Source organism: Phaseolus vulgaris, chromosome 8 (assembly GCF_000499845.2).
Source record: "Phaseolus vulgaris cultivar G19833 chromosome 8, P. vulgaris v2.0, whole genome shotgun sequence".
In the NCBI taxonomy this organism is placed as follows: Eukaryota; Viridiplantae; Streptophyta; class Magnoliopsida; order Fabales; family Fabaceae; genus Phaseolus; species Phaseolus vulgaris.
The window spans coordinates 43,064,089-43,088,419 of NC_023752.2; the positions used below are offsets into that span (position 1 = coordinate 43,064,089).

The 24,331-nt window shown below is 38.5% G+C and overlaps 2 protein-coding genes across 2 annotated transcripts; one reads left to right on the plus strand and one right to left on the minus strand.

The window, feature by feature from the left end:
• The first annotated feature begins 2,200 nt into the window (after positions 1-2,200).
• On the plus strand, positions 2,201-2,578 carry LOC137825178 (uncharacterized). The gene has a single exon (XM_068630853.1). It carries the CDS (start codon positions 2,201-2,203, stop codon positions 2,576-2,578), a length of 378 nt encoding a protein of 125 aa, XP_068486954.1.
• Positions 2,579-8,861: 6,283 nt separating this feature from the next.
• LOC137824879 (abscisic acid receptor PYL8-like) lies at positions 8,862-24,079 on the minus strand. Its single transcript, XM_068630559.1, has 3 exons — positions 23,574-24,079; positions 10,568-10,783; positions 8,862-9,480 (listed from the first exon to the last, which is right to left on the minus strand). The coding sequence occupies exons 1-3, from the start codon at positions 23,703-23,705 to the stop codon at positions 9,262-9,264; spliced, it is 567 nt and encodes a 188-aa protein (XP_068486660.1). The 5' UTR covers positions 23,706-24,079; the 3' UTR covers positions 8,862-9,261.
• Between the last annotated feature and the right edge of the window lie 252 nt (positions 24,080-24,331).

Genomic DNA, 24,331 nt, shown 5'->3' on the forward strand with positions numbered 1-24,331 from the left:
AGGTCAACTCACCTTTTGGACCAAGATAGTAGGTCATGTGATTAGGCCTGAATATATGTATTAGTTCCTTTTTCGTATAACCCTTTGTGCGTAAGGCCTAGGCGGCTAGCAAGCGGTAGTTTTGGACCTAGGGGTGTGCTCAGTGCGCAGAGGGTCTAGCTTAAGTAAATATTTTCTTTAAAACCTAAGCCCATGTGTGCTAGGGTACGTAAAGGTTAGGTTGCATGTATTCAAAAGAGGAGCGTAAAGTCACGCTGAAGGTGGCTACGTAAACAGATTGGACTCTGATGTTGGTACATGAGTTGGTACCCTGTTAAAGCATCTTTTAGTCTTTAGTTAGGAGTCTTAGGGGGGGTGTTAGTAGATAGGTGTAGGAGTAGAAAAGGAGGTGCCAAAGTGAAGGAAGAGGTCACACCTTCCTCATGCTTTGTTTTAGGCGCAAATTCTAGAAGCTTTTTGGGAGGGAGTTTTTGAATTTGTGTAGCTTATATTTCAGCACCTTAGGCTATAAATAGAGGTGCTCTCTTTGTATTTTTCATATTGGAATTAATCTAAGAAAACTCTACTCAAATTTTGAGTGAACTTTGGAGAGCTTTTGGAGCCTTCTTCTCTAGTCTTATCTTGATGGATCAATGGAGTCCTCAAGTGGCGGCATCACTCTCATCTAGGAGCATTCCACATTTCTAGTGGCGAGATCATCTATCATTCTTCCATCTTCATGAGCATTCTCTTCTCCTTCCTTCCTTCTCTTTCAATTGTTCATGTTGTCTTGTGTTCTTGAGTTTTTTGGTTCGGTTATTCTAATTTTCCAGCAAGTATTTTCTGTTCTTGCCTTTTAATTTCACTTTTGTTCGGTTCATATGTGTTCTTATGCAATTCTGTTCGGTACTCCTTAGTTTTACATCTTTTTGTTGGTTCAATTTGACAATATGTGGTACATCCAAATGAGTTTGGGATTTGGTACTAGTTTTTGGTGAGTTCTTGTCTTAGAACAATGATCCAACTCTAAGAAAAGTGCCTCTATAATGTCCAACTCAAGGTGATTCCTAAGAATGTCAAGAATCATTCTCTATATGGCTAGTGGAATCACATCAACCGATAAGAACATTCGGCGCCCACCGTGGGGCTTCATAAAACCAGGTCCCACCCACAGTTGTACTCGAGTTCTTAGGCGTGATGAGGAATACGAGGCAAGGTCCATTAGGACCTGAAGGGAGTGACAACCCCACCATACAACAACTTATGGAGACTGTGAGTGCTCTCCAGGAGGCGATAGCAACATCCAGAGCTGAGCAGGAGAGGCTCATGGCGGAGGTTCAAGCTGAGCAGGTGCTCAGGCAAGACAAGTTCATGGCATAAATAGATGCGTCACGGGCGAGTAATGAGGAGTTACACAAAGCCAACGTGGAATTGTGTAAGGATCTACAACAGCTGAGTGAACGCTTCACAAGGGAATGAGGCCCGACTATTCAACCAAGGGCTCGCCCCAGGCCATTTTCACAGGCGATTATGGACGTTGTCATACCAGCCAGTTTAATAACATCCAAGATTGTTTTTATAGGTGCAGAAGACCCTGAGGCCCATCTTACAACATTTAATGCCCAAGTGATGACCTAGGGAAGAAAAGATGTTATGCATTGCAAGATGTTTATGGGCACATTCACAGGCATGGCGAAGCATGCTGACAGGCATTATGCACCCTCCGAAGAGTTGCGATCAATACATAGCCTCTGGCCTTTCCATACTTAGGGAATAGATATCCTAGGCCCGTTCCCTTTGGCGATTTGTCAGAAGAAATACCCAGTGGTGGAAATTGAGTATTTCACCAAGTGATAGAAGTTGAACTAGTTGCACAAATAACCGCCCACAAGGTTCACCACTTCATGTGGAGAAACATCATTTGTCATTTTGGGGTCCCGAGACACTTGGTGTCTGACAACGATACCCAGTTTGCAAGTCAGCAGTTAGGCAAGTTGTGCACAAAGCATGGGATCAAGCAGATGTTTGCCTCGATGGAGTATCCCTAGACGAACGACCAGGTCGAGTCCGCCAACAGAGCCTTACTCAGGGGCTTGAATAGGAGGTTGGAGAAAGCTAAGGGGACCTGGGCAGAATAGGTGCTCCGAATCTTGTGGGCCTACCACACCACTCCTCAGTCCACCACGAAGTTGACGCCAGTCTGGTGTACGGGTCAGACACCATGATCCCTATAGAGATCCAAGAGAGCTCGCCACGATTCCAGAACTTCATGATGGAAGAATCAGACAAAGGAAGAAAGGAAAACCTAAACCTACTAGACAAGGTGAGGGAGCAAGCACGCGTCAGAGCTGAAGCCTTGAAGAGAAGGGTGGAGCTGAAGCAAAAGACCAAGCTGAGACCTCGGCAGTTCCAGGTGGCCGACTTGGTAATGCGAAAGGCTCACCCTTACCAGTTAGAGAATAAGTTGTCTCCCAAATGGAGTGGCCCATTCTGCGTGGTGGAGGTACTCGGAAACGGAGCCTACAGGCTCGAGACTCTAGAGGGTAGAGCCATACCCCGAACGTGGAATGACGTCAATCTCAAGTTTTATTTTAGTTAATATATTATGCCTTTATGAACAATTTGAATAATTAAAGGGACACTCTTTTTCCCTTACAAGGGTTTTTTAATGAGGTCACCCAATGAAAAATTGTTCTTAAAAGATGATTTGTCAGGATTCTTGGTTAACACACGATAAGGCGACTTGACCGGATGATTGATTATTAAACGAGGCGACATATTCCCCTGGTAAGATTCCAGGCCTAGGTGACTCGACTCTCGTACAATTTAGAGGGGGAAACCTCTTCTCAGTAAGATTTTCAGTCCAGGCACCATGAATTGGCTTAAGATTGTTTGGTCGAGGGCAGTTTAGCTAACCTACCTCGGTGTTGAAGAGTAGACTTGGCGTGAAAGCCAACACCCAAGTCAGATATTCCAATCGAAGTCATTAAAAGAGTAGACTTGGCGTGTGAGCCGACAACCAGGTCAGATACTCTAAGCGCAAGAAGAAATTGTACCCTTGGGAAGACACCAAGTTCAGACGTCCTAAAATAGTGCCAGGTAAGGCGACTTTCCTCGGTAGAATAACCGAGCAGACGTTTTGTGCGAATTGTTTTCAAATAAGGTGACCTTTTCTTGGTAAGATTCCAAGCCTAGGTGTTCAGATATTTATGGTGATTTAGATAGGACGACTTTTTCTCGGTAAGACTCTTAGTTCAAGTGTCCTAAATCACGTTTGGGAATAACTAAGATTGTTTGGCTTAAGTAGGGGAAGACGACCTGTCTCGATAAGATTCTAAGTTCAAGCACCCTAAGTATGTGTTATAAGGCAAGACTACCTTTGTCTTAGTAAGATTCTGAGCTCAAGTGTTCTAAAGTTTCATCTACCGTAACTAAGATTGTTTGGCTAAAGGCAGATAGAACGACCTCACTCGATTAGAATACCTGAGTAGACGCTCTGCAAAAAAATTGTTCATCTATGAGCAAGTAATACGATCCACCTCGGCATTGGTGAAATCACCCAAGCTCGGGCGCTCTGCAGCTGAAAGCTGAGAATAACCTTGTGGGGTAGTAATGCACCGCGAAGGTGTTAGTTTAAGAGCAGACTTGGTGTTTGAGCTAGCACCTAAGTCAGATGCTTTGAACAAGAGTAATAAGGTTTAAGAGCAGACATGGTGTTTAAGCCAACACCCCAGTCAGATACTCCAACCAAAGTCATTAATGAGTAGACTTGGCGTGTAATCCAACCTCAAAGTCAAATCTCCAAGTAGAAGAAGTCAGGTGCGCTAAGAAAATCAGTGAAGAGTAGGCTCAAGGGGGAGAATGGAACCCTAGTCAGATGCTCAAGCCATCCTCTAAGCTAGAGGAGATTATTCGAAGGATCAGATCCTTGCTCATGTGATCAGTCAACACCCGACCAGGTTCACGGTCAAGGGGAATGAGTCATACATAGGTTAGCTCTACAGGAACATTGTGATTTACTGTATTTCGTTGACGCATTATGTTGTTAAGGTAATTAGTTATATTACCACTTGATATTAATTTTATGCTAGTCGTTTTTACCAAGACATGCATTACTAATATACTAGTCGAGGTGAGCTGAATCTAGAACAAGATTAAATAAGTAAATTAATATACATGCAAGAGTTTATAAAGTTAAAATTGTTTTGAAGACTACAAAAGGCAGTTGGCTACAAAGATATGCTACTCATCCACAAGTTTCCCATTCACCACCGTTTTACCCAAGCCAAGTAGGGAGAAATCCATCTCAGGGTAATTCCCTGAGGTTGGGGCGACAGCATCTTCAAAGCCCGCCATGTAAGAGTTCACAACATCATCCGTAAGGGCTTCCCTTTCTTTCACCATTTCCTCGTCCTTCTGGATCAGCTCTTCATCCTTCTTGGCCAGCTCCTCCTTCAGCCTCTCCACCTCGACTTGGAGCTTTGCGTTCTTGTTAGATAGTTCTAAGGCTTCCTTGTACTTTTCAATCAGGAGAGCCTTAGCCTCTTATTGCGATCGCTAGAGCTCTTTGTGAAGCTTGGATTTTTCCTGCTTGAGACCCCCAACCTACTGCAAGAGCTTGGTGACCTCATGGGACTTCCTCTTGGTCGATTCTTTCCACTCCCTCAGCTTGGAAATGGCTAGGCAGTTTGTGGCTAAGGCTTGTCCCAGCTACCTCACAGCCAGCTCCACCAAGTGGTCTTCCTCCAGGCCCTCCAACTTCTCCTTGGTCTTGGTGGGCAGCAGGATCTTCTTAAGGTAGGAAGGGGCATCCAAGTTGGGATCCCACAGTTCTTCCTCTGGAGCACTTATGTCCTCACATTCCTGCACCACCACCATGTCGCGAGGAAGAGGTGGGCTTGGCGGAGCAACCTGCGATGAAGGTTCACGCCCGTCTGAGACTGAGAGCTCAAAGGGTTCAACGGTGGCCTTTAGCTTCCTTTTGAAGACTGATCCAGAGTAGGTCTCCTCATGTCTGTAGGAACAGGGACAGCCTTAACAACTTTTAGCTTCAGGTCTTTAGCAGGAAGAGCTTAGCGCTCTAGGTGCCAAGTCTGCAACAGGAACCCAACATACTGTCTGCAAGAAAAACAGGAGAAGTTCAGTGAACAAATAAGTACGTCAACATCAGTAAGATTAAAGAAAGGAAGGATACCAATGTACGCGTTTAGTCCCCTATGAAGAACTCTTGGCTTTTGAGGGTGGCCATATCAAAAACCACCTTCAGGTTGGAGAAGAAGTGGCACACTTCCTAGTCCCGTTGTGGCATGCTCTCCAGACATCAGGCACCCTGGAAGCTCGGTTTCTAGGTCCAGTATAAAGGGAACCCATCTAGAAGAGTTGGGTTCCTTTTGTTGCAGCGTATTTTCAAAAATTTACCCTTGAAACTCTTATAAGATTGCTAGAAGAGCGATAACAATGCTCTCCCAGCCACCCCATTGAAAGAAACCCACAATTGACGGCCTAAACGTTTGGTCTCAAAGAAATACAGGAAGACCTCTATAGATGGAAAATGGCCGAAGTGAGCACAAAGGATGGAAAAACTACGAAAAAAATACCCCGCTATTTGGATGTAGCTGGGCTGGGGCGGCGTTGATTTCAGTAAGAAGCTCTTTTTCAAAATTGTACAAGGGTGAGTGAAGGAGAACTTTCTTAAAGACAGTGGTATAGAAAAAGCAAAATGGACCATCAGGGTCAGAGGACTCATCGTAACCGACTGGCTCGTCCTCACTAAAAGGGATTATTCTAAAGTCTATATCACTCTCCCTACCAAAACGATATTTAAGCTGACATTTTTCTTTCCTAAGGGCTACTATTTACTCATAAAAGGTGTATGTAGAGGTTTCCTCAAAGAGGTTCTCAGGATCCCACGGGTACATGGTTCGATAATCCATCATACAGAGTATCTAAATCAAAAAAAAACAAGCAGCAAATACAAGCACACATACATGCAATGAAAGTAACACGCCATTTTAGATTCAAGAAAAACGACGAAGCTAAACAGAGATAGCAATCAGTATTGTAAAAAAAAAATGAATACAGAGCAGTCCCAACACAAGTAATATGATCGTAATGAAAACATCAGGTGATGCCAGTACATAGTCATGAGTTGGAGGAGGTACCTTGACTCAAAAGGCGAGTGGAGGAGAAGAGATTTCCTAGGTTAAGAAATAAGGTGCAAAGAATCTGAGAAGAGGTGTGAGAGCTTCGTAGGGGAGAAATTAAATAGTGCGAAGTGTTGAAAGGTTTTGAACGTTAAGAAATGCAATGTTGGGAAGGGTAAGCGGCAATGCCTTAAAGTCGTTGATAAGGGCCACGTGTACGCTCACGATGAAGTATGGTGAGATGTCCTCTCATAAACGCTTTGTCCGTCGCGCCACACGCGCCACTACCCGCAAGACACATAAGCCACCAAGAGCGAGCAAGTAGCCTCTTCGCTGAAGCAATTTTAGCTCGAGCCTGAGAGGCTTGTGTACTGGACCAGAGCGCTCAAATTTCAGCGCTCGGTGGTCGGACCTAAGCACTTGTCATAGACAGGTCAGCTCGGCTCTTGGGCCAAAATGGTGGGTCATGTGATTAAGCCCGGATGTACGTATTAGTTCCTTTTTCATATAACCCTTTGTGCATAAGGCCTAGGTGGCTAGCGAAGGGTAGTTTTTGACCTAGGGGTGTGCTTAGTGCGCAGGGGGTCTAGCTTAAGTAAATATTTTCTTTAAAACCTAAGTCCATGTGTGCTAGGGCACGTAAATATTAGGTTGCATGTATTCAGAAAAGGAGTGTAGCGCCACGCTAAAGGTGGCTACGTAAACAGATTGGACCCCTGATGTTGGTACATGAGTTGGTACCCTGGTGGTTATTCTGTTATTATTTTATGCACTCCCTGGAGAAAAGTTTTCGTTTTGTTCCAGTACCGTGAGGGTGTGCCCTTGAGCAGAATATTTTCCTGTTGAGTATGCTTTCAATTGATATTATATTCTCGTGATAGAAAGTTGTTACAAAAGGTAAACTATAAAAGAGACTTGAAATCCCAGGTTAAAGTACGTTGTTTCTAAGACTGAAACTTATTACTTCTTGTTTCTTATAAGCTTTGTACTGACTTGATCATCGGAGTGCAATCAACAGGTAGGACCCCCTCTGTCCGCGTTCTAACACAACAAAGGGAAGAATAGATTCCAACAGAGATAAACGGAGCCAAAGCTTGTCGTTGAAGTCAACCGGCAAGCAGGTCAACCGATAAGAACAAGTATATACCGAATTACGTAATCCAGTTATAGCCTCCAAATTTGTGTATTCTATTATGTTTTGTTGAGAGTAAGTTCCTTTGAATTATATAATCTGGTATTGTGGCCAGGATCCAGTTATAGCCTCCAAATTTATGTAATTCAGTATGTTTTGTTTGAAAATAAAAGTCGTTGCATTACATAATGCGATATTCAAACCCGGATCTGATAGTAGTCTTGTATTATGTAATTTGGTACGATTTTTTGAGAATAAGGAATTTTGGATTACATAATCTATAGTGTAATACCAAATTGGAATTAACATTTTAGTGTAATTTTAAAGAATTATGTCATTAAAGAGTGGACTATACTATTAGACTTTTGTATTGACCAGTTCATATGATTTTTTGAATAAAACAAAAACCTTTTAGATTGGATAATCCATGAGGTATTTTGAAATTACAAAAAAAAAACTTGCAAATTGCATAATCCAGAAGCATACCATTCATAACACCTTCCACACCGAATTTGGAACAGCACTCTAGATTACATAATCCATAAGCATATTATAAAAACAAGTCCATTATGGATTGATTGTTTCAGAACTACTACCCAATTTCGGATTAACATTTTGTCTTTATGTAATTCAAAATACATAATTGCAGAATTAGTAGAAGTTATGAATTACTGAATTTGAAAGGCCCTTATATTTATAATATATGCTTATTGATTATGAAATTCGAAGATGCATTGGATTACCGAAACCGAAATATACATGTAAATGATAAAAAAAACACGAAAACTTATCTCAAAACCACAACCATCATAAGGAAGCATCACAAAGAACCGCCAGCACAATTCACCACCACTACAACAACCATTAGCGCCTTCAACACTTACTCTCTTCATTCAACAAACAACGTCAAGACCACCATAATTCCACAACCATTGTCTCATGCTTTTTAACTTTTTTACTAAAAGATATTTGTAGAATTATAAAATTTATGGAGTGCTGAGAAAAATATATGGAAATGTAGAAGAAACAACTCGAATTATATCCCTTTTCTATTCTTTTGCAATCTATTATTCCGCATGAGCTTCCATAACTCTCACTTAAGTCATAGTTACTCTCATTATTTATCTGCGCTTCATTGAATTTTTTCACACATTCAGATCTCTCCCAGAAATCACATTGCATCAACATCGAAGAATCGTCGTAATGCATTGTTTCAATTAAGCAACATATACGTCATTCTTTTAAAAAATAGAAAACACACCCAGTGCATTTTCAAAACTTCCAAAATTACCTTTCAATACAAATTTAAAAGTTCAAAATTCAGAAAACTTTTGAAAAAACAAATCCAAAATCGATTATGTTCCAAAAATGAAATTTTGGAATCGAATTTGAAAATCAAAAATCTCGTTCTAGAAATACAAACTCAGAATACAAAAATACATTTCAAAAAAAAATTAAATAAACAATCTCAAAATGGATTCCAAAAAGAATTCCAAAATTTAAAAAAGTGTTCCAAGTATTTTTTGATTCGCACCAGACTTTTATTTAAGGACATTTTTGTCGTAAATCGGAAGGAACTAGAGTATGTACCAAAGGGGAAAAGAACAAAGAACCAAAGCAATTGGAAGTCCGTAATTATGTAATCTTCTGGAAAATACAGCTGACCAATCAAAATAATTTTAGACAAAGTTTCACCACCACCTATATACAAAAAAGAAAACGAAAAGAAAAAAACCACGAACATCTTCGAGAAGCACCTGGTCCTTCACCTGTTATGGTATTGGATTTAGTCACCTGTCTCAAAATATTGTTCTTTTACTCCTAATGAGAGTAAACAGCATATATCACAAGGATAATCAACAGAGCAAATAGAATAAAAAACACTGCTACTCTATGCTAATGAAAGGAGCATATTTGCCAGTCGGTCTCCTAAGCCTCCGAGATAGGAAAGCCACTGAAGCTTCATCCATGGCAGTCAAGTTCTCAGCAACTTCTGAACATAATCTCCTACATCCGATCAATTGGTTCAGTGCGATCTTGCACAGCAAGCCCTTCTGAGACATCAGCAAGTGATTTGAGATTGCATTTTATTAAGGCCTCCACGAAGTAGCAGGTCTCATCTTTCGTGTTGCCATCAGGTATATCCACCACAAAAGATTCAATTACCAGTGTACCTGGCCTTCCATCAATGATTTCTGGGTGGAGAGACATGATAGACGAGTAGTTCTGAAAAATAGAAGATACAACTTAGGACAGTTTATTTTTTGTCAGCTCAGAAATATAAGATAGTTTAATCATTTAGCCCAACTTCTTAGTAAGGCCAACCATACAAAATATATATAATTACTCATGCTGGACACAATGCTATTTGCATCTCTCATACAGATACATCAGTTATTACAGACAGCAAATCATTCATAACAGTTAAGTTCCACACCATTTACTCATCCTGACTTGTTTTTTTCACTCTAGTTCATGAAAGAGGAATTTAACTGGTTGACAATGAAGATTCTACTCACTCTATACATGCTACCATAAATTATAATACGCAGGATTGGAACCAGAACCAGCATAAGGAATTTCCCGATAATTTCATTACCTCCGAACTGAAATAACTCTAGCTACTTTCTGTTATCTAAATGGTTGACCAGAGCTTGAAACATTTAAATTAAATCAGGCTGTGTAATCCTCCATCTCTGTAAGAAATAATAATCCACTATACCCATAAGTACAACAAATAACAGCTAACCTTTCATTGATATTTTGATTTGGAAAAAAAAACTACTAAAAAAACAGAGTCTAATATAAAAGACAACATGCATCAAAATTAATGAGTGAAGTTATCTTCAGAAAGAGAAAGACAAATTTATAAGCAAATATGATTCCCAAGCCTCCAAATAAATGCCAGCATTTGTAATGTTAGTTAGAGCTGAAAGTGTCTTACATATTTATTGGAAGAATGTGTGTATAGACCAAATCATTCAGTCAATTACTAGAATGTATGTATACATCAACTCATCCAACAAAGGCTTCTAATTAAAGATTTTTTAAGTGCCCAGAAAAAGAAAACAGCATTTTTCATACCTTCTAATTGGTATGATGATGAACTCAACTCACACACAATGCAATTGAATGAAATTGGCAGACGAGGTTGAATATAAAGTACGGACATGCAGAGAAGAAGAGTGCTCACTTCAAGGGATACAAATGAGTTTTCAGAAGAACAAAACCAGATTCACACCAGCACAAGATTTTAGGCAAACTAAATTCCAAATAAAAAAAATTCAGCTACGTTGTAAGGATGTATTCATACCCTAAGTCTATGATCACCACCAATAATCCTGATGCTGAGAATATGCTCATTGTCATCGAGGAGTTCCAATCTTTCTGTACTTGTAGTGGCTGGAAGCCCTGATTTAACATCGACTTCTCTCAGACTCCCAATCTCAAGGTTTCCCCTTACAACACATCTACTCACAAATGGCTTGTACTTCTGTGGTTGATCAAACCTCCTCACCAAGGACCATACCTAGAGAAAGAAAATCTATGCACAATAAATAAACAATTTCAAGCAGACATGGTAGGTGACAGCTTAGCATAAATATTAGCAATCTTAAAGAAAAAGTGTTTCCGCATTATACAGGACTGAAAAAAACACTGTCTGAAAGCACATGAAACTCTAGATTCAGAAGCTGAGGACGAGAAAATGGAAAAAAATTATGTTCACTTTGAATTGTGGTTAATCTTCACTTAGAAAGGTAACCATTCAACTATACTATTGTAATACATTTCTGCAGAAACAAAACTAATAGTGTGTCCTGATTGAACCTACCAATCCAACAGTAGTGTTTATGTTTATTTGTAAATCTGACACAAATTTGTGATGATTCAACAGAGATTCTGTTAGATATAAGGAGAAGGGAAATAAGTTAACATAGTTAGAATATTAGCGTGTTGGTTACTTGAGATGTTAGTTAGATATAAATAGGGGAAGACGAGGAGAGAGAAGGATGTTACTTTTGTCAATGGAACTTTAGCTCTTCGTGGAGGAAAAACCCTTGGAGAATATTCAATAAAAATCCTTCTTCCTTTCTCTTTTCAATTCTAAAAGGAGGTTAGTTTTATCATATAGTTCGGTATGGATTCCCAGATTATTACATGAATTACATGCAACTCTAATGGGAGGTTACTCGAGTATCTATAGAACATATCACATAATGGCACAATCTTGATTTTGGCTAGGTGTGAAGGAAACAATCACCAAATTTGTGGCAGCTTGTTATGTATGAGGAGTCAATATCAAACAGTCTCCCCTGCCGTAATGTTGCAGACTTTGCCTATTTCGAGATCAATTTGGGAAGAAATCAGTATTGATTTCCTTATAGGGCTCCCAAATTCAAAAGGATATGAGGTGATTCTTGTGGTGGTGGAAAGTTTAAGCAATTATGTGCATTTTATTTTAATAAAACACCCATATTCTGCAAAAAGGATTGATGAGATTTTTGTTAGAGATAACAAGGCTACATGATACGTATCCCCATTGTTAGTGATAGAGAACCTACTCTGATAGGTCCTTAGTTGTAAGCCGGTTTGACAACTCGTGTTCGTAACTAGATTGTACCGGTATGATAAGGAGAGTACCTTAAAGATTTGGGTGAATTTGATGGATATCGAATGAGTTGAACAATTAAGAGAGGGAACGAAAAATTGTGTAGCAAAAGAAAGGTTTTTCAAATCAAACAAAACAAAGGACTAAAGAGAATAGTGAAAATAAGTTGTCTAGGTTACCTAATAAACTAAGGGTGTTTTAGTAATTCAAAATAGGAACAGGGATGGGGCATGTATGTACATGCACATCCTGTTCCTATACCCAATTTAAAAAATCGAGTATTACCCATGCCCAGTCAATGCAAGGATTTGACGTCAAAATCAGGACGGGTTTAAGCAATTCCTACAAGGGCAAGTTTATTTGCCATTCCTAGCCAGGAAACCTTGTCTTGCAAAAAGTGTGGAATAATAAATAAGTATTGCAATTCCACTATTATTACATTAAAGAGGATTGTGTGTGACTTAGGATTTTTGGTTTTTCTTTATTGTAGGTGTAAGGGGATTTGTAACAATTGTTAAGATATAGGATGAGAAATTAATTAAGATAGTTAGAATATTAACGAGCTAGTTACTTAAGGTGTTAGATATAAGTAGGGGAAGGTGATGAGGGAGAAGGAAGTTAATTTTTTAAATTCAGCATTAGAATTTCGTGAAGGGTAAACCCTTTGAGGAGAGAGCGCTCTTCTATTTCATGTTTTTCATTCTACTTAGTGAAAAACTTTCATTTTCTTTTTCTTTTGAATTCTTGGTTTCTAACAAAATGTTTCAACCTGTCAGATCTAATCATGATGGAGAATTGAGTGGAATGTTGGAGAAATTAGTCAACATGAAAGGATTGATGTTGGAAGAAGGAAGCACAAATCTTGATTATATTAAGAAATTGTTGTTAAAGAGTAATCAGAAAAATAAGACCGTGGAGGAAGATAACTATGTAAATCAAGTTGATCAACTTCAAAAGAAGCACCAAGATGATTTTGGACCAAGAAAGTTATCTTCCTTCGAAGGGGGAAGATCCACGGTGATAGCTTGCGAGGGCAAATGTTTTTCTTTTTGAAGTTCAACAAATCAAGTCTTCAAAAGGGTTAAAATTGGCCTTGATAGTATGGAAGGGAGTGTTGTCGACTGGTATCAATATGGCATTGGAAAACCAAGAACCCTTCTTGAAAAGAGTTTTTCAAGAAGCCTTAATAAGATGATTTGGAGAGAAAATTAGAGGTCATACATATGAAATATTGTCATCATTGAGGCGTATTGGAAGTAGAAGAGTACACACAAGAATTTAAGTTATTGGTTTGCGCAAGTTAACCCCAATGCGGAGGACGAATGTTAGGTTATTTTATGGTTAGGTTGCATCATGATATTGGGAGCATGGTGCATCCACATTATCCTAACGATCTTCTTACTTGAGCCATGGAGGTAATCCGAGATGTGGAAGAAGCTATGAAATATGTTCAAGGTTACAAGAGTGTATGAGGAAAATTGTTAGGTGCAACATCGAGTCAAAACATATCAAGGAGAATGCAGAGTTGTTGCAAGAGGAGGTTCAATGAGCAACACCTCATATGCAAAATACGTGAAAAGAAAATAATGAAGGAAGGTGATTTATGATAGAAGCCTATTCTTTTAGTCTTCTTTTTAGTTTCTTTTTTGGATGGAGATTGGAAAAGAATTGAAGTGCGAAAGCATTGTAAAACTCAAGAGGAGTTTTCGGTGTTTGAAGTAGAAGAGAAAATCATGTGCAAGTGATAGGTGAAGCCAACTCACTAGGAAAAAATCTAGAAGGAGACTAATCAAAAGAGAACTTAGGAACAAGTTGAATGGCTAATTGAGCAACATTTCATTACTAATTCCAAGTTAAAATTTACAAGAAGGGAGCACTCCTATTTATAGCCTTCTTGGACGTCCGTTTGGAGGAGAGTGAGGTGGGAAAATTTGAATTCAAAACCCAATTGACACATGAGTGGAGAAGGTGACACGTATCCACTCATGCTTTCTACATGTCCCTCATGCATCTTGCGCCCTCACTTAATGCTTGGACGGTCTAGGGTTCATTTGTGATGGCAACCGTCCACCCACACACAACCACATAATAAGGACGATGAAGACCTAGAGTTTGTTTATGGACTTACTTTCAAATATGGGCCTGATCGGACTTTTGTTTATCTTTGTAGGCCCAATCAAGAAGACAACTCTAGGATGAAGAAATGTACAAAGCATATCTAAGAAGACCTCTAAGTCATCAAAACATTAACTAGAATTTTGGTCAAAAGAACACAAGACTAAGTTTCGGCTGACTAGTCAACATTATTTTTGAGTCAAGCTTTAGCTTAAATAAATTGTATAAAGTTTAGGATTTCATGGGCCATGTGTTGGGCCTAGTAGCATAAAATAATTGGGCCAAATATTTTGGCCAAGTAGCATAGGTTTTTGGGCTTGTATTTGGACCAATAGTAGAATATGTCTAGCTAGGGTTAGAAGTGACTAGTTAGGGTTACAATTGGGCTTCTTTGAGTCCAATGTAACCATAAAATGTCATATAAGACGAAAATTACCATGACAAGAAGCACATGGACGTCCTCATGACAGCCTAGGAGTGGAGGGGATTTAGCATGGAAGGTGTGAGCTACACATGGAAAGCATGAGTCCACATGGCACCTTCTCATTGGAAAGCTTTATTTTGAATTTTTCAAATTTTGGCTCCAAAATGTTCAACCCCTTCCAATATAAATAAGTGGCAAATTACATGTAAAGAAAATATCAGATATTAGAGTTATGCTGCCAATATTGCAAACAAAGCTCTCCCCTCTCTAGGGTAGACACCTTGTTTGATCTCTCTCATAATCTCCAAGTGATTAGGCCTAACCTATCACTCTCCATACTCCTCACGGCACTCCAAGGAGGAGCTCTTTGCAGCTCCTCCTTGTCCTCCATACTTCATTGCTTCCGCCACTCCATTCTACATTTGAAGAACCAAGTCAATCCATGGAGATTTCAAGCTATCAATTTGGGCTTGAAGCAGCCTAATTGAAACCCTAGATAGGCTTCTCAAACCCTAATCTACTATAAGCCCAAATACAAGCCCAAAATCCTATTCTTCTTGGTCCAACTACAAGATCCAATTATTCTATACTACTTGACCCAATACATGGCCCATGAAATCCCATTTTACTCTACACATATACAAACTAAAGTCTAACAATGATGATAAGAATTCGGGCCCACTGAGGTCAGTTGTGTCCCAGTCTTCTTGTATTCTCTTGACCAAAGCTATAGTTGTTGTTCCATGACTTAAGGTTTTCTACCAGTTGCTCTGTACATTTCTTAATCCTGAGTTGTCCTCTTTATTGGGCCCACAAAGGGCAGATAAAGGCCCATTTAGGCCCATTTTGCTGGTAAGGTCTTGGATAAACTTCTAGGTCTTCAACCTCCTAATTCTGTGGATGTTGTGGTTAAAAGGTTTTCCATCACTTTTGGCATGCAAGAGTGTATGCACTTGGACATCATGACAAGATTCCAAAAAGAATAGACCAGTATTCAAGGTTATGAAACCCTATGGTTAACCCTTAAACTTGAGTCACCGAGTTTAGAAAAAAAAGGCTCAAAACGGTGTTTCATTAACATTAGGTTAGATTTTAGGGTTTCCTTGGTTCCCATACCTCACGTTCACGGTGCCATCTTCCTAATTGTCGTTGTCACACCGCGCACCGTCGTTGAACCGTGCAGCCTCGTCATCGCACTGCGCCGCACATCATCGCCGTCGCACTGCGTCGCGCGCCACTTGCGAATCACCGCAGAAGTATTTGTTGCTGCTGTTCTAGGTTGGATTTAGGGTATTTTAAATTGGATGTAGGGTTAATTTTAAATTGGGTTTATGGTGTTTAAAATTGGGTTTAGGATTTAGGGTTAGAGATTTTTAAATTAAGGTTATTTTTAGGTTTTAGGGTTTGGAATTTTTTGGATAGATTGTGGATTTTTGGGCAGACTAGGGATTAAATGATTTTTTTAAAGATTTTTGGCAGATGAAGATGAAGATGGAGATGATGATAGAGATGATCATGAAGATCTTCGAGATAATTTCCTTAGAGGATTAGATGAATGAGACTTTTAAAATTGATAACATTTTGTTTCTTTTAGTTATTTTGTTGGGGTATGAAGTTGTTTATTTTAATATTATGAAATTGGTATCATGAATTATTATTTTTTTGTTAAATATTTTATGTGAAGTAGACTCTTACGAGTCGGGTTTACGAGTTGGGTTTACAAACCTCCCACGAGTCTGAGTAGACTCTTGAGTCTGATAACCTTGTCAGTGTTATCAATAATCGGTTATGGCAGTGCCATTGTGGAAACCGATGGTAAATTTAATGAGTGTCGCCACAATATGGCGGTGGCGATGCGGGTTTTTCATGGAGGTCGTTTTCTGCATCATGGGATGCTTACGGTGAACGGAGATAGCGGAAAAGGAGAGAAGGAGGTTGAGCGGTGGCGACGTAAGGCACGATGAGAATGGGTAGCACCGATGATGGTGTGCGACAACAGTCATGTTCTGTGTGAGTGAGGAACCCTAACATTTTGAACTAAGCTAACCTAAAATGCATTGGGCCACATAATAATAACCCATACAGCAAGCAACATGACTTAGGTCGTCTATGTAAAAACAAAAATTGCAACAACAAAACTCTAAGAAGAATAGGGCCATACCATACCCAACCCAAATAAAAGGCTATAGTGCTAACCTAATAACGGCAGAAAACCCTAAATTAAATTGGACCATGTCATACTCAACCCAATTAAACCTAGTAATATTCTATACACAACACATCAGACAAAACTTCTTCAACCGCAATTGACAACACTGGAATTGACACAAGTAGAAAACTTAGGGTTAGAGATTGGAATCAATTAAAATAGGAAATTAGGAATTGAAAGCGTGACAACAAAAACAAAGATAGAGGAAGATAACACAAATAAGGTTTGATAATTCTATGGACGATTGTCACAAGAATTGGTGAATTCTTGATAATCCCGCATTTTAAATTCGAAAAAGGTATAAAAACAAATTTAGTTGTAGGTTTTGCCTCGTTTGTAAGTAAATAAAAGAAAATACAATCCTATGTTCTAAGAAGAGGTGATTTGTAACGGTGGGTATGTTAACAAGTTCTAACAGATTCTGGGTTCGAATCCTAATTCCAAATAAAATATTAATAGTTTTATTTTAGTACTCCAAGCATGTTATACATGTCATTCGGATAGTCTCTTAAAAAGTGTTTAGTCGGGCTGCCAAAGATGAGAAACCTAGGCGTTGCAATGTCTCATGCATGGTAATCAAAATCGCGAGTTGCATCGTCAGATCGTACGATTTTACGATATATAGTCGTGGTGTCGATCTGCGATCACCAAAATAATACAATTCTGGCAGATCGCGTGGGATCAGAGTTGCAAATTGCAATTCACGTGGGATTGTCGAGTTTCGCAATGCTGGAAATCGCCACATGCAGCGCTTCTTACATCGTTGCGGCAGCACGACAACGCTTACAATGTCGCGACGGCGTGCGGCACGGTGGCTAAAAGGTGGGTGTGGTGTGGCAGCAGCAGATAGGGTAGTCGATATTAGGGTTTCTTTCTGTTTATGACGAAGGCAGCAGTAGCAGATGAGCTCAATTAAATAAAAAGCCTAAATAAGTGAAAAGAACCCACTTACTGCACAGTGAAAAGAACCACAAACTGCACAGTGAAATTTTTAATTTTTTAGTGAAAACATAACTTCTCCAACATAATTAATTTTTTTAAGCCATTAATTGTTTCCTTCCTTTCAACTTCCCCACTGCAGTCATGACTCTTGCTCTCCTCTCCCCTTCCCTCCTCTATTTAATTTCCCTCTGTACATGCATTGCATTTCAAAGTGCAGTTTTCTTTCTTCCTCCCTTTTATATATTATAAGGTTCAATTATGAATTTCATAAAATTTGTAAGACCTTATGATTCGTGTTACGATCTTTCGATTTACGATTCATGTTTATCTTTCCGATCCTAAGTAAGATCTCGATTTTGACTATCTTGGTCTCATGGGCCTTTCTAAGCCTTCCTCTCCTCATGGGTCAACTTAAGCCATGAATTGGCTCTTGGTAATGATCCTCCTCCCATGCCCTTAGGCTTTGATGTCCAATCACATCGTTACCCATAAACGAAGTTAAATGTGACCATCTTGGCTGCAGATGAACAAAGCAAGACGAGGTAGAGATAAGTAGACAAAAGGAAATCAAAGGGAATGAGGTGAATTGCTAATGAATGGAACTTAGGGAACTTACAATAGGAGGATTTACCCAATCTCACACTTTGAAGCTTAAAGGGGAATTATATGGCCAAGAAGTATTGGTCTTGAAATTGATCCAACAAAACCCCATTACGTTAGATTGGGGGATGGTAAATGCAAGAACTTAGAGATACAAATGGGTACATATGTGATGAAAGGTAAATTTTTCTTGTTTGAGTTGGGAGAGTGGATGTCACTATTATCAATATCGGATAATGGAAAATATTGGGGAACCCCAAAATCCTTTACAAAATTTTAACAGAAAGCACAACAGGTTATGATGGAAGCATTGTGGTCAGAAGAAAAACAATATATACATACAAATAATTTAAAAATTACAAAAGTGTCAACAGCGGAAAATGGTAGCGCCAACGCCAAGCAGTAGCTAGATTGAACAACAAAGGAGAGGTTGTTGTAATGTGGGTAGGGTATTAGGTCAAATTATAATGTTTGCATTGGACCGAGTATGGCCCAACTTCTTTTAACAAAATGAACAATTGGGCAAATCACCCGACGAGAGAATAAGAAAAGACAAAACAGATAGAACATTAGGGTTTCTCTCATGCACCATTGCACATTAGAGTTTCTCTCATACACTATTGCATATCTTCCTCCATTGTTTTCAGATGGGAGTTGTGTGCCTCTCTACCTTTTTCACATTCTTCGTTTTGCATTAACATTTTCTGATGCAAAAAGCGGAAACAATGAGCCACCATGAGAAACCTGCATCGCCACCACCATATTGTGGCGACAAGCTGTAAATCCACCATCGATTTTTGGCATGGCACCGCCATAACAGATTTTGGATATTACTAATGGATACGATTTTAAGTGTAGCATGGTTAGCGACTTTAGGGGAGGTTAAACAGAATTAGAAGGAATTGCAAATGTCTTTTATGCACCAAGGTCAGAATATTGTTATTAAAGGAGATAATAAAATTTATCTAAACTGATGATATCTTTGAAGTCTGAAAGAAAATAGTCAGAGGAGAGGTGGAGATATCAGTTTTGTGGGGGATGGAAAAAATACAAATTACAAAATTAGAGAAGATACGTCCAAAGAATAAAGGGAACAATTGTAGGATATGTTAGTTTGCAGAAGCTTTTCAATAACAAATATGTATTCCATCTAGTAAAGATATTGATCATCAAATTCCTGTTAAAGCCCTTTTCCTGACTTGTTGGGGCGAGTGCATTCATTACGCTAAGTGATGGAAGAGGCCCAAGCCCATGATAGAAAAAGCCCAAGCCCAAATACAAGTTCAAGCTTCAGCTCAAGCCCAACAAATAGAAGATATGGGCCAACTAAGCATCATTGGATGTGTTTCTTTTGTAATTACTTTTGAGTATTTTTAGTAGAACATAAAGGGAGGTGTAGATATAAATATAAGAGGTGCAAATGTATAAAGCTAAGCCACACCTTCCATGTGACATAAAAAGAAGGTGTAGGTGTAAATTTAGGAGGTGCCAAAAAAATGAAACCAAGTCACACTTTCCTTGTGACTAGGAATTGGCTCCAAATTCAAATGCTTCTCATTTGAATTTCCCTCCACTTTCTTTTTAATTTCCAGCCCTCTAAACACTATAAATAAGAGGGTTTGGCTCATGTATTTGGAAGATTGAATAGAGTATTGTTATGCTGCCAATTTAGTGCCATACATTACTCCTTGCCTAGCTTCTAGGTTTTAATCTTCATTTCACCACCTTCAAAGGGGCTGGCCGAACCTCCCCATTTCCACACTCTTCATGCACCTTCAAGGTCACCACACCTCTTAAGAGGACCTTGTTCATCTCTTCCATTAAGCTTTCGCACCATCTTCAACAAAAATCCAAGAAGAGCTCATAGGAAAGTCATCACTAAGAGACTAAAGTAGAAGTGTCATCAACAAGAGTAGGTATATTAGTGGTGTTTTTACCTGGCACATGTAAAATGGTAGAACAAGTGGAAGTAAAATTGGACACGAGTAGATCCCAAAATAAGATCACATACATGAGAATAATCATCAGGAAGTCCATGCAAGCTCAATAACATGAAGAACTTAGACCTTTGCTCTAGTTCTTGAGAAGGACTGGAGGCAGGAGAAAATAACAAATTAAAATCATAAAGAACATGAAGTTTACCCAAATATTCAGCCATTGTACCATCAAGACGTTTGGGAACAACAACTGTGAGAAGATTTTGACACATAGCATAAAGATATTGAGTATCATTGGTGTATAATAATTTTACCTGTTCCCAAACTTCTGAAAACGTCTCATAAGAACAACAAATTTGAGTAATGGTAGATTTAATAACAATGCATAATTGAGCATTAATTTTCAACCAATGGAAAACCTTATTTTCAGTTTTGGGAACACAATGGGTAAGATGATCAACATAACCTTGACTCAAGCCATAATTTAATATCCGATACCCAAATGTCATAAATAGTTCCATCCAATTTGTCAATGGAAAGATAAACATTCACATCAAGCATAGTGGCACGAAAAGAAGCTATAGATGAAGAGGAGAGAGAAAATAAAATAAAAAATCCTATAAAACAATCAAACGAGCTCCGATTAGGATGACCAGGGTAGATCCAGAGGACAACACGGCGATTGCGACAACGGTGTTGCAGCAAGGAGAGGCGTGTCGGAGCTCAGATCATCACGATCACTGCATCATGGTGGTTGCCTGACCAAGGCGAGTCAGACGATGATGGTGTTGCAGCCCAATCAATGGCGACAGCGACAGCGGTGACGGTGTCTAGAAAACTCGGTGAACAGTGGGTTCACCGGAATAAAAATTGAACCCTGACCTTGTGTTCTAAATACCATATTAAGAATAAAGAAAATAAATATAGGATTATTTTCTTTGTGTAAAGTACACACATAGGGTTGTTTATTTATAGATAGAAATAATAGCTAATTAACATAACTAAATAACAGAAACTATGGGCTAAGCCCATTACATTCAATAGTTCTCAATCCACTTTCAGGAAGGCAATAATGAAGTGAAGGCAATCAGTGAGAGGCACAATAGAGCAAATTTTGAAAGGTTAATGCATTTTGAACAATGGGAGATGATTAAAAAAGGAGTTTTGCTTTAGTTGTGAAGAAAACTATTATTTAAATAATGTTTTTGAGAACAAGAAACTCAATGTCATGAGGATTTTAGAAGAGAAAGAAAAGGAGGAAGGTCTAGATATAGAGGTTGGAATTACTGAAGAGGAGCAATAGGAAACACAATTATCCCAACACATGATAATGAGGTTCACAAGTAGAAGATCTTTTAAGGTGTGGGATCATGTGTTGGGTCATAAGGTGGTGGTATTAATTGATTCTGGAGCAACTCAACTTTATTTCAAACTAGTAAACAAACTCCAATTACCAATCGTGCATACAAATTCATGTTCGATTGAGGTTGGTGATGGCCATAAAATAATGTAGAGGCATGTCATGTTGCTGGTGCTATGTTTTGTTTATAGTTGCAAGGTTTTCTTTTTAAATGGGCAGAGTAGGGTGTATCTGCAATTTTCTTTTTAAGAGAAAACATGACACTTCCGGGTTTTTTTTAACTGGGGTGCATCTACAAATTAGTGAAAATTTATAATTGGGATTTTTTTTTAATTTGGGAGATTGCAGGTTGAGGGAATTTTATAATTAGGAATTTTTTTAATTTGGCACATTGGAGCAGTACATATATACAAATTGTGAACATTTTTATTTTTTATTTTCAATTAAGTTTTGTTTCTAATTTAAAAATATTTCATTTTTTAAATTCATGGTCTTTTAAGGTATGTCTGGTAGTGGACCAAATTCAACTAGGGGCAATCCAAGTGCAACTGGAGGAGAGGATGATATCATTAAAGGATTGGACATAGAAACTTGACATTTGTCTAGTTATTTAATTTCTATGACTTTAACCGCTTAATGTTTGTAATATTTGTATGAACTTATTTATTGAGGTACTTCAAAGTTATATAATTATCATTCATTACTAAATGTAGTTATTTTAATGTTGTGGACTTATTTGTTTTAATTACTTTGATTAATTATATTAGTGAAATATTTTTTTCGTATAAAGTAAACTCGTCCTCTTACGAGTTTACGGGGCTTCCACGAGTCTACATAGACTCTCTCAAGTTTGAAAACCTTGGTGGCAGCTGATCCAAAGAAGTTGAAGCAATGTGGTTGTGGCCTATATCCAAAATATAAAAGGTTTTAAAGGATTCCTTGGCCATACTGGGTATTATAGATGCTTTGTGAAGAGCTATGGAACCAACACAAAAAAAGGTTCAAAGGTTGTTATACAAAATCCACCCTCATGCCACCACCACCCAAGCCTCCAAACTTTAATATGCATGCAGTAGCCAGTGTGTTCCCTTCCTATGATTATGATAGGAAAGTATCACAAATGCTTTTAGGAAGAGCAGATGAAGATCACACTGATGTAAATGAGTCATGGGATCAAGCTTCCACTATTCCAATCTTGAGAGGACAAGGTTGATTTTAGGAAGAGTTTATTGTTAGGATATACGGAGAAGAAAAATTAGTTGCGATAGTTGGAATATTAATGACTTAGTTACTAAGGTCTTAGTGAAATACAAATAGGGGAAGAAGGAGAAGGGCGAGAAGAATGATAATTTTGTAGATTGAGCATTATGCTTTTTCTAAAGCGGAAAACCTTTGGAGGAGAGAGCTCTCCCATTTCTTGTTATTTTCTTTCTATTCAGTAAAATCATTAACTAGATTATTGGTTGCTAATAGATTTAAATACATTATAAGCTGATTTAACTCTCAATTGTCTGAAATGCTGAAAGTAAAGAACCTTGCCACTTGCAAATCCCCCTCTAAAAAGGTAAAAACATCAGCAATGAATCTGTTCAATAGAAGAAACGAAAGTTGTACCACTGATTTTACAAAAGCTAAAAGACTCGGAATTGATACTTCTAAAGATGTAATTGAAACTTATTTGCTGAAACAGACTAAGAAGAGCATTAATCGGTCTGAATTAATGAACTGTAACTGCTCCCTGGAAGGATGAAGAATGAGGTCTGGAATAAACATCTCACTAGAATCACGCTGTCTTTTTTTTTTCTCAAAGAACAACTATTGAAGCATAACTATCAGCCCCACACCCCACATCCAAACTACTATTTATCCCTCCAAATAAATAAACAATAAACAATTCCTCCTAAATCAAACTCAAAACAGCAAAACCGTTAAAAGGAATTAATAAAAAAAAACGGAAACATAGATGCTCAAATATTCCAATAACGGTTACGAATATTCGACCGGATCACATTGATGTATACAGAAAACGAAAAAAATCTTCGCAACACACATCCAACGCCGTACCGGGTCACACTAACACACAAATATTCGATAAATAATTAGAAAAGGATAAAAAGAAAGACCTGAGGAACCGGTGCTCTTATATGTTTAACAAGCGCAGAGCCACACTGATTCTCCCCAGGCTCGTGCCTGTGGTGTCGTCTAATGTGCTCCATCTCCACGTTGTTCAATCCTCCATTCCCAATCTCATTCATTTTGTTCCCCTCCCTCTCTTCAACGCAAAAGCCAAATCTCAAAACGCACAGTTTTCAAATTCCAACCGCAACAATCGCCAACGCCACCATGGAACTGCGATGCCGAGCCGATCGGCGGCGAAGAGTTCCGATCGCCGTCCGGCGAGGCTCACCGGCTAGAAAAAATGCGTGGGTTACGGGGAAAGCGAAGGAGTTGCGCGTGAGCGTCACAGACACCACCGCGGATCACATGGAAGGGAAACTTCTGCTACCGAACCTCTTATTATTATCCCAAATAATTAAAATCCTAAAATATCAATTACTAAATAACAAATAATTTAAAGGGTAAAAAAATAAGATTAGTCAAATGGTTAATATCACTGTACTTTTGTAAAAAAAAAGCATGCCATTTTCAGTTATTAACTTACTATGGACGTAAATATTATTTGTTCATACTTTAAGGATTTAATGTTGAGACATTTGATTAAGTTTATAAACTATTATATTTACATATTTAATATTTTTTTAGTAAAAAAACGCATTTTACCAATTGTATTTATATTTTTATTACATTAAAGTAATATAATTTTATAAAAATGATAATACAAATATTAAATAATACAATTTAATATTGTTCTCGTCAGTTG